This window comes from Diadema antillarum, unplaced genomic scaffold (assembly GCF_040938485.1).
Source record: "Diadema antillarum isolate AM-2024a unplaced genomic scaffold, OU_Dant_1.0 scf00000099, whole genome shotgun sequence".
NCBI classification, from domain to species: domain Eukaryota; kingdom Metazoa; phylum Echinodermata; class Echinoidea; order Diadematoida; family Diadematidae; genus Diadema; species Diadema antillarum.
Genome location: NW_027270988.1, coordinates 148,037 through 170,000, shown reverse-complemented (window position 1 = coordinate 170,000; position 21,964 = coordinate 148,037). Strand labels below are relative to the sequence as shown.

Below are 21,964 nucleotides of genomic sequence, written 5' to 3'. Positions count from 1 at the left end.
CTGCAGTAGGCTCTTTGAAATAAAAAGAAATCAACTTTTTTCTTTATGTTCTCACAGAAAGAGTAGAAAGCTACCCCCCCCCCCACAGATTTGTAATAAAAACAACTCAACACAAGAATTCCATTAATTTGAAATAAACATCTTCATGTTTCTACAAACAGATAGAAAAGCCCCCCCCCCCCCCCCCCACACCATTTGAGAATCCCAACCATCATATTGAATATCTGCAGCATGCAAAGATGAAGTTTGGGTAGTTATTCCAGTCCTCTCTTCCATCTTTTTGCAGCTGAATAATCCAGACCAGAGGGTGGTGATCCTGAGAGAGTTTGCTAAGAAAAACTTCCCCGCCCTCCCCCTCCTCAACTATGCCCTGGAAGTGGAAAAGATTACCACTGCAAAGGTGAGCTGTGCTGACTTTTAAAGGACAAGTTCACCAAAATCTATGTGATGATGATAATAATAATGATAATGATGATGATGATGATGATGGTGATGGTAATGATGATGATGATGGTGGTAATGACGATGGTAATGATGATGGTAATGACGATGGTAATGACGATGGTAATGACAATGATGATGACGATGATGATGATAATGATGGTAATGACGATGGTAATGACGATGGTAATGATGATGGTAATGACGATGATGATGACGATGACGACAACAGCAACAACAGTAATAATGATAATAATAATAATAATAATAATAATAATGATAATAATAATAACATGTAACATTTGCAAAGCACTTAATACAATGTTACTAAGTGCGAGGGAAAAAGACAAAAGAAAAGGAAAGGAAGAATTGAGTGAATGCAGCAATATTAGTAGAACACATGAGTGAAAGTTTGAGGAAAATTGGACAATCCATTCAAAGATAAGCATTTTTGAAGTTTCAGTGCAGCCATCGCTAGATCAGAAGACTACAGCTGTTTCTGAAGTCGATGCAGGACAACGATTTAAAGAAAATATAAGCAAAATTCAATATATTTTCATATTTCTAGCAAAATGAAAGAGCACTTGACTTAGCTCTTTGAGAAAGCAGGAGGAACATTATTACCCCTAACATGTGGCAGTAACAAGTCGAGGTAATGTATACTTTTCATGAAAATGAAATTTTGTGGAATTCTCAGTATATTTGCTTAACATCGTTGCCCTGCAGTGATGGCACAAACTGTTGTAGTCTTCATTCTCATCCAGCGATGGTGACACCGAAACTTTAAAAATCCATAACTTTTGAATAGATTGTCCACTTTTCCACAATCTTCGCTGAAATGTTCTACTAATATTGCTGCATTCACTTTATCCACACGTATCTTTTGGTGAAAGTGTCATTAAAACATTCTTTCCCTGTGCCATAGTTAACCTATTAAGTAGTTGTAGTCAACACAGTAAGTGTTGTTCTCTGGTGCTGCCTTGTGTGTGTGTGTGTGTATTATTATTTTTTTTTTTTTGGGGGGGGGATGGTCTGAGGTACTTTGAGTCCTTTGTTTGAAGGGTGATCTTGTGAAGAAGGGAAGGATAGATGAAAGAGTTTTCAAGGCTAGAAGAAAAACCCCTGGGAGAAACTTACGATTTACGGTATGCAAAAGCATCAAAACCGAAATCAACGGAAATGTGAGTGAAATCTTACGAGGCATGATATACATGAGAAGAATGAGCATGTGGTTGAGACATAAAATTTTGTTTTGGTTGTTGCCAGGAAAGGGTTATTGTGACCGTACAGCTGTGATGATCCAAACCCGAGAGTAACGGTAGTCTGTCCCAGTTTGTTGCTGCCATTAAGAATATGAAGAGAAGTAGTCCGTGTAAGACTTTTAACACATTGAAGCCTAGTACAGTATAGTATGGCTCAATATGAAACAAACATTATAAACAACTTTTTTTTTTGGTCTCCAAACTCCTGCCAACTCCAAGGACACCACTATTTGTGATGCATTGTAACTGCACATCACTCAATGCAATGGATATAAGGTGTACCTGGTAGTCAGATGTACAGTAGCTGGTGCCTGCATGCACCCAGTCGCAACTACTGCGCGTGTGTGCAGCCGATGCTGCGCTATAATACATATAGTGGACCCGATGATATAAAAACAACACACATTGAACGCCCTTGTGTAATGATAGCGCACAAACAGATGAAAGTTGTTCACAGAATTCATACACACCTGCACTAGATATATTCTATAAATACCATTGATTATTTCTTGGCTTTTGCTTCACAGAAGTCATAGCCATGCTGTAGACATTTCAGTAGCATGTACTTTTATAGAGAGTTGAAATACCGAGAAACACATGTATTCCTTTGCAGTCCCCTTCGGTGATTTCGTTTCAGTATTATGCAAGATTATATTTTTACAATGTACCATTTACACAGAAATTTTGACAGTTCTGCTGTTGCGTTTAGTACTTAGACTGTTCTGTATTCTTAGGTTAGAGTTAAGTCCTCAGTGCTTGTGTGTGTCATGCACACAAAAATAGAGCAACTTTGTAAAGTACAATTTCAGTCAATGTAAATACTGGCTTGTGAATCATAAATCACTTCATAAAATTGGTCCTCATTAAAGACCTGTAACAGTCTAACAGTGCAGCTTATTATGTGTTATCAAACCACCTTGTCTTGTTTCACATGGAAATCTAATGATTTAATCATTTCATGAATCGACAGATTGTGAACTAAGAGTTCATATGCTGTCAATTACATCTCTCTTCTGTAGCAGGTAATTACCCTTCTATCTATGCCTAATAGTTGATATATGTGTGTTTACACTGTAAAGTCAACTTTACAAATGTGTTTTTGTTCACCCATTTGCTGAGTCATATCTTTATATTGCACAATCATGACAGAAATATTGTTTTGAGATCATTTTCATTGCATGTTTGAATTTTGTTACTCATGTTTAGGTTAGAAAATGAAGAAACTTTGCAGTCCTGGGGGCAAAATGTGATTAATACCTAATATCTGAGGGTACATATGATGTCATTTTGTTGTCACGACTACTGGAAATAGATTTTCAGAGCCTGGCATGCTGATCGAAACTTGCCTTTGCGTGGCCTAAAAATACTTTTCATAGTCTTTGTTTACATTTATGAAGTCATGCTGTACAGTGCACAAGAAGATGATATAGCTCTAGATCTGCAGTTGTGATTGTACAAATACATTTGTTACAGAGGGAGACAAATTCATGCCCAAAATCTTTCATGGCACATCTTCACCCCTCTGCCTTAATAATCTCTTGATTTCATTCAGTAAGCCTTGTCTGCCGTCGACTCGAATTTCAGAACCTGGGTAATTGTACCAAGTTCATCGTGTCACTGCCGGCAACAAGGGATAGGCTAGTGGTAGTGTTACTACCCAGAAAGCAGTAGATGATAGGTTCAAATCCCACTGGTTCCTTTTTCCAACATGTTTGTTAAAGTATAGATCAGCAGTGGCAATCTTACAAATACATTTGTACAGAGGAAGACAAATGATTAAATTTTTTTTGTCACATCTTCATCCCTCTGTTTTATTAATCTTTTTGATTTCATTCAAGATGATGTTCATTAGATATGATAGAGACATGCAAGAAGCAGCGTTCTGGCTATCTTGAAATCAGGCCTCATTTTGTGTCTCTCCTGGGTGTGGGATGCGGTTAGTGGTGAATACTCCAGTGATTTGTTTTGAAATGTTGAAAAAAACCCGCAGGAGAAGTTTCTTCACAGTATGACGGTGTAAGTGATTACCATCGTGTTCCTCTTTCTGCACTTTAAAGTGTTAACAGGCGTTCCGAAACAGGATGTCCCATGCCACTTTAATATCAAAGAGATCTTCAAAGTTTACATGACCTTGTTTATTTTCTAGCTCATATTCAAAGACTAAAAAAAAAAAGGTGGGAATCGTGTTTTATCCATTTTTCTTTAAAAAAAAGTAAGTATGTTGTTACTCTGATGGCAACGAGCCAAGCTGACTGTGAAGTTGTCTTATCTTGAAATCAGCAGCAGTGCAGGGCAATGAAAATTCAGGCTGACGTTGCAAAATTATCTTTTCTGCCCCTGTGGGTTGCCCAGAATTTGAAGTTGTTTGATGGATTGGTGGATTAATTGCTTGGCAGTCTGATCATTTGTATGCCCATATTTTGGGGGTTTTCACTCTTTTGGGAGTGTGAGACACCTTGTCTGTAGGAGATTGTGGTAGTCAGTCAGAAAGGCAAGCCAAATTTCACATCATTTTCAATAATCTGTAAAAATTCACATGTATCAAGAAATATGTATATTTTGCTCACTCTTCAATACCTTTACATCCATGTTCTGAGTTTTACCTTTAAAAGAGACCTCTAGATGTTTTTTAGACTTGTGCATTTGAACATCTATAAACTGGTTATACTGGGTTTTAGAGTTTCAGAATTTGTAGTGACTAGGATGAGAAATAAGAATGTTTTCAAAATTCATGACAAATGACAATGATGCCATAGGAGCATCACATTAAAATGCATGATTGAGTGCTCAAAGAAGCAAAATAAATGGTGATATTGTAATGGAATAATGTTGCTCCATAACTAAACTATGTGAGCCTCCTATGCTGTATGTCGTCATCCTTGTTCAGCGTACTAGCATTATGTTTTGGTTTTTTTTTTTCAGAGTATTAGTTTAACTGATCAGGAACCACAACAGATTCTACAAATCCATACATGACACTATCTCTTCATGTACTGCATGATGTGAAATTTTTATAACTCATCTAGAATGCCCCTTTTAGGTGGAATTTCATGCCATATTCAAGTTGGTCTTTAATAGTGAATAGGGTAAAATCAAACCAACAGTGATAGAGCTTTCATCATGATTTGTTCTAAAGATGATGATTAAGTGATGATAATTATCATCACCTCGTTACTTTCTCATTGACCTGTTCAGAATTCTTTGCTAAATGTTGATGTAAAATAGATAAAGAATAAAGTTGTATGCTTTGACTCATATTTTTGTAGTAGTATATTGACTTTAAGGGGGAATGATGTTGCAGCAGTTGGCTAACTCATACACCAAAAACTTTTTTTCTTCTTTTTGTAACTGTGATTTTTGTGTACTTTAAACCAATAGGAGAGTTTGAAGATGATGAGATCACTACCTCTTTTAATTGGTGGGTGACTTTAACCAATTTATTCAGGTCAAACTTGAACCCTGTATGGAGTCCCAATAAACCTTCTTCTCTTCCTCATTCTAAGTTGGAGCTCCATTCTGCATTTTCACAATGTTTATTTTAGATTTAAGCAGTGATATGGGGGAGGGGGTGGAGGGGAGAATAGCTTGTTGATTTTTTCCCTTTATCTTACTGGAGCAAATATAGATAAGAACAAAAATAAGACATGATTACATTTTGAGGAAAATATTACATAAACCTGGCATATCCATTCGGATCATTGTAAATTTTGCATCAACTAGACCAACATTTCAGCAGAACTTTCTTTCTTTTTTTCGCAAATTGCATAATAAGAAACCTTTTTGAAAAAAACTAGTGGTCAATCAGATTGTAGAGTTTCGTGTAGGTTAAAATGCTTTGAAATTGACTTGTTATCATAATTAATGATAACAGATTTTAAAAACATGTTCACTAATTAATGTTCTATTAGTCATCATTATCAACGAAACTAATATTGGAAGTCATTTTCACATCCGTGCTATGTCAGAAATTCCCCCGGAGCATTCCGAAAAGAGAAAAGGGATATGTGAGGGACAGCTTCATCTATGGACCAAAAGTGAGTGGAGGGTTCAACTCTTACACAACAAAGCTTCTCTTGTGCTAGTGCTGCTCTTTAACAGGATCTTCTTTCTTTCCTTGGATATTGAGTCTGCTACACAGTAGACAACTGCCCTGCTCAGAAGTCATTGATGAATATGAAACTAGGAAGTACCCGAGTATAAATGTTATCATCAATGGGCAGACAGTATGGCATGATTTTCTCTTTTTCCTTGTCTTACTGTAGAGTTTGTAGATTAAACCAACATGTGGACACATCCAGACATTGATTGTTATGATGTATCCAGGTCGGGCTGCATAGCATAGGGTTAGGAATTCTAATTTAAAGGGGAAGTTTCCCCAAAGTATGTACACATGTGGATTGAGTAAATGCAGCAATATTAGTTGAACACATCAACAAAATGTGAAGAAAATCTAACCGTCTGTTAAAAAGTTATGAATTGATAAAGTTTTGGAGCCACCATCGCTGGATAAGAAATGTACTACAGTTCATGATGTCACAGCAGAACAAAAATGTTAAGAAAATATAAACAGAACTATTTATTTATTATTTATTTTTTTTTTTTTGTATGCAGTGGAGTTGCTCCAGTTATTTATAAGCCTTTGATACCAGACCCAACTCTGGAATGCTCACTGCCAGGTAAAAACAGTTTTAAGGAACTCCGAGCGGAATTTGAGCATTTTATAACCCTTCCACCCCCCTTGCAGAATTCAGGACTAGAGTAAAACGAGTTGGTCTACTATAAAGATACTAAACATGAGTGACAATGTGTATTTTATTATTTGTTTACTATTATGTGCAAGATGTGTGTCTGCATGAGAATTACATATACAGGAATTTGACCTTAAGAGTGTCGCTGATGAAGGCTAAGGCTGCTTGGAGCTTTGATAGACTTGATGAAGGCTGCTTTGCCTTTAATTAGGGCCTACCCGTACTAGACATGGAGTATCTTATTCATGTTACAACATTTCTCTGTAGTCTGCTCAGGGCAAAGTTGCGGCACTCGTAAAATTAGGGTGGGAGTATATGATAAAACACAGAGCTTGGAGCTTAGATATGTTTTTGTGTTTGTTTGAATGATCACCATTCTATAGTGCTTCCAATAACCTTGTCCCTGTTTTTTTTTTTTTAATGTAAGTATTGAACAAATGAGTGTTACATGAGGTCTAAAGTTCACAATTGCGTCATGAATGTGTTCAGTAGATTTTTTTCATCAAGCTGAAGGTTAAGTGAGCTGGATCCCTTCTGTGCTTTGAGGGCAGATTGGCACAGGACACCCCGTAGCATTGTACACACTGTCAAAAGTCTGTGGCACAAAAAGGGTTATTAAAGATGTCTCCTCATGTGTGACCCTGCTGATGTGCGAGGGCAAGGCTAATGTTTTGTCTGTTGGAAGCGGAAGATGCTTACAAAAAATTTTTTTTTTAATCAATCAGTTGCAATTTATTCTCTAAATCCTTGTTCCTGCTGTACTTTGTAGTATGTTGTCACAAAGCAAACTGTAATAAAGAGGTTCTTCGACACAATGCCATGAGATGAGTAATCCCTCGATCTGACAATGATTGTCTACTGTAGTCAATTTGATCAAGCATCAAGAGTCTGTGTGTCAAAGTATGTACTGTAACAGTTAAAATTTTCGCAGTGTTGAAATTTTTTCGCGCATTATGTGCAACCTGAAACTAGCACAAAAATAAAAGCATGTGAATATTTTTGCTTGCCATATGTTCCAGTAGTTGATGTCTTGATTCTGCGTAATTAAAAACACGCGAAACGCTTCTTATCGGGCCAAGCACAAAAAATTTAGTCGCACGAATATATCCACTTTTACAGTATGCCGTGAACTCTTGTCCTCTCCCAATAGAGTGGGTGGAAAAGGTTAACCTACTGGTGTGAAACGGTGCATACTGTGTGAACAGGAGACTTGTAAAGTTGTGATATTTGCAATCAATTTGCTGCCACATTGAAATGTATGCTGCAAGAGATCTTGGGAAGAAGCGTTTTAATAGTGTCCTGTAGTTGAACTGTATTGTTCTCATCATGATACCAAGTAACAGCCTCTTGTCTTGTCTTAATATCTTAAAGATTGCAAGAACTTGCAAAGGAGGGCTACCCACAGTAAACCTTAAAGGGAACGCAAACTCAAAGAGCAATGTGGATTGAGTGAAAGCAGCAACATGAGTAGAACACATCAGTGAAAGTTTGAGGAAAATCGGACAATCGATGCAAAAGTTATGAATTGTCAAAATTGTGGTGTTGGAACCGCTGGTTGAGGACACTACTAGAGGTTATGACGTATGAGTGGACAACAATACAAAGAAAATATAAAGAAAATGCAACCAAAAAAAAATCATTTTTCTAGCATTATGAAAGAGCACTTGACTAACCGCTTTCAGAAAGCATTGGGAATAATTGCTACCCTTAACATATGTCAGTATCAAGTTGATGGAATTTGTAATTTTCATGAAAAATGAATTTTTGTGGAATTTTCTTTACATGTTCTTTATAGTATATTGTTGTCCACTCATACGTCATAACCTCTAGTAGTCTCCTCATCCAGTGGTTCCAACACCAAAACTTTAAAAATTCATAACTTTTGCATCGATTGTCCGATTTTCCTCAAACTTTCACTGATATGTTCTACTAATGTTGATGCTTTCATTTAATGCACATTGTTCTTTGGGTTTGCGTTCCCTTTAACTTGTCACCGTCTGAACTGCCCCTCCCCCTTGCGAATCGCTAAATTGCCAGTAGCTGCAGTTTCCTGTAGGCTTGTCAGAAACACCTGTGAGAGTAAAAGATTTTTTTAATTTTATTGGAAGTTTTTATCATACTATTTGAAATTTCACATGTTTTCCATTTTTTGAAAGTGGCTCAAAGTATTGTCATGAAAATTTGTGTATAGTTATCAGATAGGCTCAATAATTATTTACCAATCATGTGAAATTGTTGTCTCACATTGGCAATATGTACTGCAGACCTTTGGGAGAATAATGCGATATAGCGGAAGCACACCAGTCGCCATGTGACATTTCTAGTTGAAAATCAGTTTTTGCAAACCGTTGCAAAAACCGTAAATTCATGTGTGTGAATTTGGCTTGTGTGTAGGGGTGTTGGTGTGTGAAAATGTTAGTTTGTGTTAAAATGTTAGTGTGTGTATTGCCCAGTTCACATAATCCCAGTGTCATCCTTCCCTGCAAGTTATCTTAATAATAGATGCCTGATCAACTGGTCTGGACCCATGCAAGGTGTGAAATCTTCTTCTTCCATCAGTGAGCAGAGGTTGTCATGACAAAGAACCTCTAGGAGCTGAAGGGTTGAATAGTATGTCTCAATCATTGTAGAGCTAGTGCTCCAGGCTCCCATGCAAAGTTTGTCTGAAATTCCCTTCCCACCAACGCCACCTTGCCATCCATGGGTGCAGTGTGTATATATACCCTGGGCCCTGTATCATATAGCTGTTGGTAAAGTTACATTGTCATGTCTTTACGAACGACTTTTAAAACATGGCAAGCCAAGTTGATTTCCTTATCATTGTTAATCTCAATAGCTAAAGTTGAAATTTGCAGATGACAGTGATTGTGTTTGCATTTTAATACACATTTTTAGTTGAAATTGTATTTTTGTCCCAGTATAGATGAAATCTTGACATACAGTTGTACTTTTTTTAAATGTAGGGGGAAAAAATGGGCACACATATTGGCACTTCATATTCCAGTCATTCGTAAAGTCATGTGTAACTTTATGAACAGCTTTATGAAACAGGACCCTGAGTGACTTTTTGTAACATACAGACTTTAATATTATTGTTTGTATTTCTTTCTGACATTCTCACCATCTCCAGAAACCCAACCTGATCCTGAACGTGGACGGTGTGATCGGGGTCGCCATGGTGGACCTCTTCAGGAACTGTGGCGCTTTCACTCCGTAAGCTCACTCAAAATCTTTTGTGGTGTTCAGCCCCCCCCCCCCCCCCCCCCCCCCCCCTCAATCATTTGCACACTCTCTCTCTCTTGTTCAAACATTGTGAACACTTCAGTGTTTTACTCATGTCAGCTGTGGTATACATGTATGTCAGAATGCAAAAATGCAGACTTGTAGGCAATAAGGGACTTGGGAGGAGAGAGAGAGAGAGAGAAGAGAGATGGAATGCACAGACAAAAAGAAAACACACAGCAGGAAGATTTTTTAGTGAAAGTAAAGGGAAGAAAGTTGAATGCACATATTTATCGTTGCTGGGGTGACAAGACCTCGTATCTCAAAAATGTCAAAAAAAATTTTTTTTAGCTCAATGGTCAAATAATGGGTCAAGTGATGTCTTGGCCAAATCCCAACTGTCTTACTCCAAAAATGAAGCCACCATGACATGTCAAAGGAAAGGCTTTCCCATTCACTTATAGTGCTTTGGCCGCCATGTTTTTTCGCTCTCCTGAACATTTGACATTTTTGAGATACGAGGTTTTGTCACCCCAGCGACGTTATGCCACTTGAGATACAACACAAGATTGATTTTGAAGTGGAAAAAGAATGTTGGAGAAGAGGAAGAGGAAATGGAAGCAAGAGGTTTCAAGAACAATGCAGTGTTGAGTGTTTGTGTAGTGTGTGTGTAGGCATAGCAGAAACAAAAGCAAGATGAGGCAAGTGACTTTAAGGACAATTAAGTGTTGAGTGTTTGTGTAGTGTGTGTGTAGGCATAGCAGAAACAAAAGCAAGATGAGGCAAGTGACTTTAAGGACAATTCAGTGTTGAGTGTTTGTGTAGTGTGTGTGTAGGCATAGCAGAAACAAAAGCAAGATGAGGCAAGTGACTTTAAGGACAATTCAGTGTTGAGTGTTCGTGTGTTCGTAGGTGTAGTACAAACAAAAGGAAGATGAAGCAAGAGATTTCAGGAACAGTTCAGTGTTGAGTGTTTGTGTGTGTGTAGGTGTAATGAAAACAAAGGCAAGAAGAGGCAAGAAACTACAAGTACAATTCACTGTTGAGTGTTTGTGTTTTTTTAGGTGTAGTAAAAGTGGAAGGAAAACGAGGCAAGCAACTTCAAGAACATTTCAGTGTTGAGTGTTTGTGTGGAGGTGTAGATATAGCAAAATGAAAGCAAGATGAGGCAGTTGATTTCAAGAACAATATTCAGTGTTGATAATCGTGTGTGTGTGTGTGTGTGTGTGGGTGTATTAGAAACAGAAGATGAGGCGAGAGATTTCAAGAACAATTCAGTGCTAAGCATTGGGTGTGTGTGTGTGTAGGTGTAGGTGTATAGGTGTAGTAGATGAAAGTAATGAGAGCTGGAAAACAGAAACATAGGTGTGCTGCATTCATTTCAGTTTCACGATAGAATGGAAGTAGAAGGTGAACAAAAGATGAATAAAAGAGTGGGAGGAGGTAGGAGCAGAAAGAAGTGTGTGGAGGAAAAAAGGAGAAAGAGAAGGATTTGGTATTACAATGCACATAAATGAATGCGGATGTAAAGTGTAGCAAAAAAAAAAACAAACCAACAAAAAACAGAAATGAGTATGAGAGTACTTGAGTTGAAGTGGAAAGAAAACAAAGAGACGGAGATAAAATAAGTATTGAAACTCTACTGGGAGATAGAATGAAAAAAAAAAATACACATTTATATATTAAAGTGATGAGCAAGAGGAATAGTCAAATTATTTGTTTTAAGTACACTCATGCCATGCAGGTGAAAAAGAGAGTACATCAGGTGAGAATGAGAAGGGCATTCAGTTGCCACTAAAGCCTTAGTATTTGAGGCACCTTAATCATTCTCACCTGATGATTATTTAAATTGTAAGAACTACTGAAAATCATCATATCCTGAATGTGTGGGCAAAGTTTTCATGAGAGAGACACCTCCCTGGTGGGACAGGGATTCATGTGAAGAAAAAAAGAGACATGTACATAATTCATGATCAAAATTGTTTTTCTTGTTCAGCAGTGCACCTCTCTAGCAAGAATATGGATATACTGTTGATAAAGATAGAGAATGAAAACTGTCTCAAATTTCGAGCCAAACATTCAAATGTTTAACTTTGTAGAAATCACCCATCCCCTAACAATAAACAACAAAAAAACAAAACAAAACATAATAAAAATAAAAATAAAAAGATGAGGACACAGATAAATATATTTTCCATATTTTCCATATTGTAGAAACATTAGAAACTTTAATGATAATAATGATAATTGATATTTTTACCGTGCTTAATACAAAGTTTCTAAGCGCCTTACATGACTGTATCATAATCATACCAAAACATATAAACTTATATAAACCTTAATTTCCTTCCCCGCCCTCAAGTAAAAATGTTTTTATGCAATGAATGCAAATATTAGGAATAACAAGAAAAGCTTTTTTTTTCTTTTTTTTAGGGGGGAGGGAGGGGAAAGTGATACTTGGATCAGACAAGGTTCATTGACTAACACTTTATAACCTCTAACTATCCATAACAGAGAGGAAGCCAATGAGTACGTGGACATCGGTGTGCTGAACGGCCTGTTCGTCTTGGGGCGCAGTATGGGCTTCATCGGTGAGTGAAATGTCTTATTCTTCTTGTATTCTCATGGTCAGACACATCTGGACCCCATTTCATAAAAGATGTTAGGATAGCAACTCTTGCTGGGATGGCAACTTCCCATAGAAACAGCCAATCAGGAAGCTGGATTCTTGTTGTTACCATCATATGACAATTGCCATTCCAGCAAGAGTTGCTATCATTTTAACTTTTTATGAAATGGGGCTCTGGTCATATATGTGACATGGGGTCACGGAGAGTGGCGGCTAGAGTGAAAACAAACACATGATCGGTGTACTTTTGAGATGAAATTTTCTAAATTTCTTCATTAGTCGGCTTTGAAATTCTGTGAAACTGTCAGATGTGGTCCATCTTAACATTTCTGAAAGCTACAGGAAATTCTATTGACAAATTACAGAAAAGAATGGAAAATTGAGGAATCTGAATGCCAACAGTCCTTTAAGTTTGTGAAATCCATATTGTGTCGTCTGTATCACCATGTAGAACTTTGCGCTGCTAGTGTGCACTGCATTCACTATACTCAAGCTCCACTCATGTACGGTTTTCACTCAAGCTACCGGAAGTGATGCGTTCCCGACCATAATATTAATAAGATACCACTCACTGATTTGTTCTTACTCATATCATTGGGGCCGTACTGTGAGGTGGGTTGGTATCGGTTACATTCTCCCAGACCACTAGACTGGGCTTTGAAATCTCATTATGAGTAGTGAAGAGCATGTTGTTTCCTGATGGATTCCTGGACTGTTTCGACCACCTCCCGAGAACGGGGGAACTCGTCATGAATAAAGGGAGAGCCCAGCTTGACTACTTGACTGGGGTTTTGTAATGTGCTTATTATGAGTCAAGAAGAGGGTATGAACTCCTGACAGATTGCTGGACTGTTTCGACCGCCTCTGGGGGCCTCAGAGGGAAACTCCACATGAATATTGAAAGGGAGAGACCAAACCAGTTTGACCCGTACAATCAGTCATTACCAAAGCGTGCAATATCATCTGTATTTTGACTTGGGTGATCTTGAATTGGTTTAAAGAGAGAGAAAAAAATTGACAAGCTACACACAACACTGGGTCCACTGGTTCCATGGGGACTTGAACTAAGAACCTCTTGTGAGTGAGACAAACATGACTCTTACCTGGTTCGCTGCCCCACTAGACGGCTGCCAGTAGCCCTGGACATGGCCATGCACACCGCCATATCTTGCTGAGCTCTTTGCAACACATTTTGATAATGATTTGATAAGTTGGTTTTCTTTTTTTTTTTTTGATAATGATATCCAGATGGATAAGTAGAAAACAGTACATAGCGGAGAAATACAATTTAGATTCTGGCCACTTGTCAGACATAGCAGGGTATCAGTTGATGAGAGATAATTCTTGTCTTTGTGGGCTTGATGACATTTGAATTACTTTTGTAGTTCTCATCATAGTTTATCAGTCTCTACATGACAAATGTTCTCTGTAGATTCCCACTAAATGTTAATCAGCACCAATGTGATATATCACATTCATGATAGAGCAGCTTTCACTTTCGTTTTACTTTTGCATATCAAATAATTTATGAATGGTCTTAGCATCACATTTAGCACGCTAGTCTGTGTGCTAGTTTAGAACAGATTTTGTTTTGGCAGTGTCTGTTGGACAGTGGGAAACATATGACATTTGTTTTGTGAAATCCTGGACTGCGTGACACCTTCGTCTTGTAGCAAAGCTATATTGGATGGAATGTGAACCTGAAACCTAATGGCAATGCTGCTGCCTTGACAGTTGTTACCATGGTAATAATGAGAAAGTTGTGTAATTTTCAACTCAAACATGCTCAGAAAATGGTAGGATTGAATAATTTCTGCAAATGAGATGCATTAATGTCATTGCCTTTTAAATCTCCCAGGATTGGCTTGCCCTCAAATCTTCACCAAATTGCATGCTTTTAGAAATTATAGCCTTTTGAATCGAACTATTCCACCATTGTAAAGGTTTTGTGATGATGATTTTCAAGTCATAGTCGCTAAATGGTTGACCAAAGAATGGATTTCTAGAATTCTAGATTTCTAGATTTCTAAAGTTAGAAACAAACTAATGGCACAGTTTGCTAGCGATAACACCTTTGCATTCATTGTCCAAGATGCATGTGTGATTGAAGGGTGCTACTAACCCATTTGGCTCCTTGCTTTGGGCAACTAAGACTTCCTGTTTGGCAACTGAGACTCATTAGGCCAATTGAGACTCTGTGGAGGACAACTGAGACTCACAATGGGGCAACCAAGACTCATTGGGCCAATTAAGACTCACTGTTTGACAACTAAGACTCCATGTGGAGCAGCCAAGACTAAATGAGCCTCACTGTTGGATGACTGGCACTCAGTTTGGCATCTGAGGCTCACTTTGAGGGAATTAAGACTCATTGTTTGGCTACTTAGACTCACTTTTGGGCTTCTAAGGCTCACTTTGAGGGTAGTAAGACTCACTGTTTGGCAACTACATTGTAGGACTCACTGTAGCGCGACTGAGACCACTGTTGGGCAACTAAGTCTCACTGTTGGACGACTGAGACTCACTGGGGCATCTAAGGCTCACTTTGAGGGAGCTATGGCTCACTGTTTGGCAACTCGGACTCACTGTGAATGAGACGACTGTAGGGCAACTAAGACTCACTGTTGGATGGCTGAGACTCACTGTGGGGTATCTAAGGCTCACTTTGAGGGAACTAAGACTCACTGTTTGGCAAAGTTACTAGAACTCACTTTAGTGGGCTGAGACCACTGCTGGGCAACAAAGACTCACTGAGATTCACTCAGCCAAGTAAGACTGTGGGGCAATAAAGACTCATGGTGGGGCAACTGAGACCCACTATGAGGTAACTAAGACTCACTGTAGGGCAACTAATACTGCTGGGCAACTGAGACTCACTTGGGGCAAGTAAGACTCACTGTTATGCAAGAAGTCTGAATGGGCACTTACCTTCCTGTGCCCTAATAGCTGTTCAGTCTAATGGGTAAAATGTATTTTGTAATGGTTGAGAATGTGATCGCTATTTTCTTTGTAACATAATGTGAGACTTTGAATATGTGTGTGTGTGTGTGTGTGTGGGTGTTTGTGTGTGACCATCTATCTGTCTGTCTGTCTGTTTATGTCAGTACTTGACATTCTGTTCATCAATGCCTTGTTTTATCAATCAGGTCACTATCTGGATCAGAAGCGTCTGAGACAAGGCCTGTATCGTCATCCTTGGGACGACATCTCTTACGTCCTGCCAGAGGCTAATTAAAGAAACAGCCAAAGTTTTTTGCAACTCCCGCTTGAGTATAGAGGCCAAAATTGTGGGTTTATGTATCCTGCATCCAATTTGAGTGAAAGTGCAAGTGCTTGTCAACATCTTATGTCTCTTGGAATCATTATCAATGTTTGATTTTTTTTAGCTTCATTACCCCTGTTTGATTTGTACTTGACAATGTTTTGAAAATGATCTTTATACCCGTATGAATTCAGCTATCTTGGTATACCTAATTTATGTTGGCAAGTGACCATAAGTGAAAGTAGACGAAACCTTGTGAAATTCAAGAGTTTAGTATTTATTCATGCTGTGAAGGTCTTTGCTTGTGTGTTTAAGATGGTGATTTGTCACGTTGCTCCAACTTGCTTTCACCTTTCCATGACTCTTTGGGCATACAGTGTATCTTGTCATCCCAGAAATGAACCATTGTATTGTCTATTTCATCCCTACCTCACCTCCAACAGGGTGTCTTCAATAGGGTAGTGATGTTTACTTGGTTTCCTTTTAAATCAAAACAGAACCAATGCCTTTCACTGTGTAGCACAAAAATAGTGGCTTTCAGTAGTGCATAACAAGCGTATACAAGACATTAGATATTTTTCTGCCCAAGAAATGGTCTGATCCAAGAATTTGCAATGTTATCTGTGACAGAGTAGACAAAATTGTTAAGTCTGTGTCTTTGTAATTTGCAGTATTGTCTCCAAATAGAAGAATAAATCATATATATATATATCTCCTTATGGAGAGCTATTAATGGCTGCTTTGATGAGTGTTTGTTTCATTTTTTAAATGCATTGCACCAACACCCACTAAAGCACTAATTTTTACTAGATGTAACCTATAGGAATAACTTGGTATGTACAACTTGGTGAACTTCAGTTGTCATTAATTCTACTGATTTTACCTTATATATTTCCTGATGTCATTGACTTCCACATAAACACAAACTGAAAATTGTTATAAAAGTTATTTTGTTTCTATTCAGGCTCCTCCCCCCCCCCCCCCCCCCCCCCCCCATTCAGTGTTTGAGTAGCCAGTCTGTGTGTCACTTGGTGTATGAAAACATTGTGTAGAAGGCAAGTGATATGATGGGAACCATGTTAGAATGTATTGAAATAATTCATGCTTTCCTTGAAATTTGAGGAAATATGAGGCAATGTGTCATTTGTGCATAGGGGCTGGGGGAAAGAGGAAGCTCATGTAGTCTTGACAGTTTTTGATTTGTGATCAGTTATGTTTTGATGTAATGTTACGGAAGAGTCGGACTTATGTGAGAAAAGCTGGTGTATTAACCACTGCATTCAATTAGTTTTGTTTATGTATGATGTTACATTGCATTCAGTTAGTTGTGTAATGCATACATTTTACTGGAAAAGATGTTTTAGATGTTCTTCTATATGGTTTTAAGCATAACAATATTTTATATTCAATATAAAGATTGTTCTTTGGTAGACAATAAGCCTTAGTTTTTTAAGTTGCATAATCCCAATATGTCTAAGGTAAACCTTTGTTTTGATGAGTACAAGCCTCTAATGCCAGAAGAGTACAAGTGTAGTTTATCTGAAACTTATATATTATTGCAATCAGAAGTGTGGTACAAATGGCATGCAGGAATATTCATCTGTTGGCTTTCATTGTCCAATAGCAGGACATTGGAGATGTACAGTGACTGCAGGACAATGTTACAAACACAATCGATTCCTGTCATCATTTTAATTTGTGTGGCCTCTGAGCTGAAAACTTGAAGACATGAAGCTAGTGCAATTTCTGATGAGATCAGAAAAAAAAAGAATCAGAATTACAGAAATGCAGAAATGTAGGAGAGCCGTTATGTTGAAGTAAATTCTGATTCGTGCATCCAAGAATGGTAGAGAGATAGGCTGTTCCGTCCTTTGACACTTTGCAAGATTCTCAACAGGAAAGGACCAATGTAAACTAAGTATGTCATAAGTATTTTTTCTTTCTTAAATGATGTACTATTAAAAAAAAACAACTAAGCATACTTCTCTAACCATGGCAAGAAGAAATGAATGAATGTCAATGAAATCATATTTTGATTCAGTGCAACAAGTGGTAAATTTATATTTTTCCCTTCTTATATTAAGATTAGTGGTGGCATATTATGGTACAGGTAATTTTAACACTTGCCAATTTCTCAGTTTTTGTTGATTTCTTTGTTTTTCAATTTGTCCATTTGTGTCAGTCCAAGGTTTGATAATGATTCCTAATTCACATTAACGTAGGCTGTGTATTCCCTTCCAATAACAGCATAACAAGGAATTCATAGTACAGAATGCCAACTGCTGTCAGTATGGAATATCTTATGGTGTGAGATTTTGGGGACGTTTGTGCACCACTGAACTGGTGGGAATAACAATGTGGGGGGAGATTTATATCTAATAATAACAGAGAGAACTTTGTGAAGTTGTCTACAATCAGATTTGACTTTATACTGCCCCTGCATGAAAATGAATGCAGAAAAGGTTCATTGTTATTTTTTTTGAACAGTAGTTGTGATGGCTTTCAAGCCGTGAAAACTAAGATTTAACTTATTTGAGATGGATGGAAACTCTTTTAACTTTGCTGACTTACCTCTGTCATTATCAAAGTCGCCATCTGTTATGGTTTGAGAATTGTCAAAGAGTTTGTTTCCTGGAGAAAATGCAATAACATTCCATGTGACTACACCTCTTGAATGTGCATTTCTGTGTTATCCTCGACAATAGTCTATTAATCTTCAGGCCACTAAATGGACCTTGTCGTTTCTGCCGAGTGTGAATAGCATAATTTATATGCATGTGTCCATATTGGATGGCCAATGCATGGAGCGCGTGTGAGTGTGTGTATGCATGCGTGTTTGTGTGTATACTTTATATGTGTGTGGGTATGGGTGTATGTGTGCGTGTGTGTGTGCATAAAGCAGGGCTAGATACTACTTTTGTTCCTCAGGTGGTCTATCTTTAAATTTGAAATTTTGGTGGCCTGAAACAAAAGGAAACATAACAATCCATTTTCTAACTTAGTTGCGCAATGTTACAGAGGCAAACAATAGCTGAAGGGACCTATGCCCAGCCCAAATTAAATCAGTGATACAATTTTACAATCAGGAGCTGAAAATCACCCCCCAAAAAGCAAAAAAGGTAACTCAGACAATTGATTTAAAAAAAAAAAAATGTTGAAAATATGACACATATATAATTAAAAAAAAAATAAAGCTTAAAAACTCTTTTGGCAAGACCTTGAATTCACAAAGCCCTTGTTCAAATAGATGGCAAAGGAATGTAGGAGTCAACAATCACATTTATACAGTGATACAAGGGTAGATTTGACACACAATCACACCCAATCAAGCTGAAATTTTAACAATGATTTCTGTAATAGATTGCTGTTTACATACCAACTGTGTGCATTATCACCTTGATTTTGGTTAGTTTTGTGTATATGTGCCTATCATTAGTTAGCAATTTTTATAGCATTTTTGTTTACTTTTTTGGGGAGCGTTTTGCAAGAATTAGTTGAGCTGGCTAAACATGTTAAGGACACTATGGCTAGACATTTCTCATTTGATTCAAACACTGAAATTGGCCATTAAATTTGCTAGACTTAAAAAGGGGGTTTGGGGTTTATATAGAATTGCACCAAAAAAGAAAGAAAGAAAGAAAAAAAGATGTATTGGAGTTAAGAGGTCCTTATAGGGGTCATTGAGGGGTTGATAACCATGAAAGGGGCTGTTGGTTTGTTTTTTCTTGTGTGCCTGATACTTTCTTGAAATAAGCCAACAGTGTAGACCGTCAAGCCAATTGACACTCCATTAATAAGGACTGGACGAGTTGTCCTTGGGCACACTTTTTGGTCGCCCAGTGGAAACCAGATCTGCAGTCACTTCTTGCATCACGATCAGGCAGGCGGTCATTAAACAGGATCAGTTTCTCAATTTCCACATGGTCACTATAGGCAAGTGGTCATATATAGACAGGTGGTCTCTAGAGCAGGTTTGTCTGTATGTACATTTTGTATATGTATATATATATATATATACTCAGCAAAAAAAGAAAGTAAACACTTTTTCGAGATCATATTTTTCATAGAAGATTTTGATGAAAATCAATTTATTATATACCATATTAAAGGTAATTTAATTGGCTATCAAGTTAGTAGGTTCATACAAAAGGAAATTTTACGCATGAGTGAACACATTCATTTTTGCCCGCCAAGACACAAAAGTAAAAATTGCAAAATTTGACAAGTTGTCTTTCATTTGGCGGCAATGCCCTTCAAGATAACAATGACAACAGAAAGACAGTTTAACAAAATGAGAGACATTAATGAAATAGCATTGACAAGTTTTTGCTCTCTTTATTTCTTTATAACCTCAAACAAAAGCAAAATGGGAAACTAAAGGGGGGAAATAAGAATTTCCTGTCAGCTTAAACTTCAAACGACTTAGGGAGTAATGACATAAAGATGATTAAATTAACATAATTTCTTGATTTTACTCTTTTTATTTAAGTCAAGGATTCATGAGATAGATTTTAGAATCAAATATTATTTACAATTCTCCTAATTTGAAAACAAATTTAAATTTTTACAATTCTTATCAACATTGCTTCATCTCTTATTTCATTTGAATTTGGGCTTGACCCAAGATTCTTCATTTTCTCCCTTATTTTTTGCCTTTATTGATATTTTGGGCTTGAGAGATATTGTAGAGATCAAGGGTTCATTTTCACAACTCAAGTCATGTATCTAATTGTGTTAAATTTGTCTTTTGTTCTTATTGTTATATGGAGGAGCACTTGCGCATGAATGGCAACTTGTTCATTTTTCAATTTTTGCTTTTGTGCCTTGGAAGAGAAAAACAAAGGTGTTCACTCATGCGTAAACTTTTCCATTTTATTGACCTACTAGGCTGAGAGCCAATTAAATAGCCTTCAATATGGTATATAATACGTTAACTTTTAGCCGAATATTCTATGAGAAATATAAACTTGAAAAAGTGTTTACTTTCTTTTTTTGCTGAGTGTAAATATATATATATATATATATGATATGAAATATGATCATTATATATATGTACTGCATTATCATTTTGCTTGTGTGTGAGTATATGTATTTCTGAATTGCATATTGATAACTGGATTATAAAGGTTAATAAAGCAGTTAACAGGCACAATGCAGGTATATTTAAACAAAAAATATTCTTGGCTTTTTGTCCATTTACTAAACAGGAAGTACCACTGTATAATATTCCAATTTAGCCTTGAAGCCCTCCACTATAGTACATAGAGGACAATTGTTCATTCTTCAGGCATTGCTACTACAGCTTTGGAATTTGTACTATTTTAACCTTTTGTTTTTCTTTCAATATGTATGAATATATATAATTGTACTTTTTTTTAAAGTTTCCAATACAAAAACCTGTCTTTGATTGATATTTTTAAATTGTAAAATTATGTGATCACTCAACAGATATTGATATTACTTATACACATTGTATACTGTGGAGGTAAGCATACGTACGTGATAAAAATGTCTGTATGCATCAAGTAGAATAATGTGTGTGCACTGTAATTACCAGATTACAACTGTTCATCATGTAACCTTGCTAGGTGGTTTTCAGTTTCATATTCGATCGAGAATGATTAACATTAATCGTCCAGATCGACCGTCAGTATTTAGCACAATGCCATTCAATGAATTGCGTCCTCAAAGGCTGCAGTGTGTATTCAACGATTCGAAAATAATCTGCTCTTCTACAATGTCGCGGCTCCCCCACACACCGTTCCAAATTTCTCGTCACGTTCATGATCTCGTCAAAGGTGCTAGCACGTTCGCAAACTATGGACCTACGTGTTTATGGCAAATCACGAGTTTCGTTATTGTTTGTTTACTCACATGAAAAAAAATTCTTTTCAGCAGAGTGTGAGGTAAACACAACCTGGACAATGCACATCGGTTTCTGAATTGAAAATCATGTACCAAGGTAAAACAAGAACAACAACAACCAAAACGCAGATTATCAAAGTGTCATACCGCACCACGTTCACGTTGACTGTGAAGAACAGAATCAATATCAGATGATCACAATGACAAAACTTTTATCAAAATCTGACGTTAAATTTCACAGAATTGTGAATACGGTCTACCATAAACGTTTTATATTGTGTAAGACAAAATGTAAAATCCAGTCGAAGGATTTTTCTCTGGTTCCTTTGGATTCGATTAAGGCGAGGTTGACTGTATCTGAATTAGCTGAGTCGATGACATCCCGAGTAAATCAGCTTAGCCTCTGTATTACGATATTGTGAAATCTCCGTAGACCTCATATACAGGACCCTCTAGAATGCAAAAGGTAATTGGTCAATTCAGAAATTATAATAATTCAAACTCACAAGAATTTGCCAAAATCTGACAAATCAAC

The 21,964-nt window shown here is 37.2% G+C and overlaps 1 protein-coding gene across 1 annotated transcript in view; it reads left to right on the top strand.

The window, feature by feature from the left end:
* Window positions 1–16,382, top strand: part of LOC139718692 (ATP-citrate synthase-like) — a 71,703-nt gene extending 55,321 nt beyond the window's left edge. The window contains exons 26-29 of the mRNA XM_071630151.1: window positions 287–400; window positions 9,582–9,664; window positions 12,188–12,264; window positions 15,449–16,382. Of these exons, the coding sequence (XP_071486252.1) occupies window positions 287–400; window positions 9,582–9,664; window positions 12,188–12,264; window positions 15,449–15,537 (363 nt within the window). The 3' untranslated portion in view covers window positions 15,538–16,382. The remainder of the gene's footprint in view (window positions 1–286; window positions 401–9,581; window positions 9,665–12,187; window positions 12,265–15,448) is intronic.
* The last annotated feature ends 5,582 nt before the right edge of the window (window positions 16,383–21,964 follow it).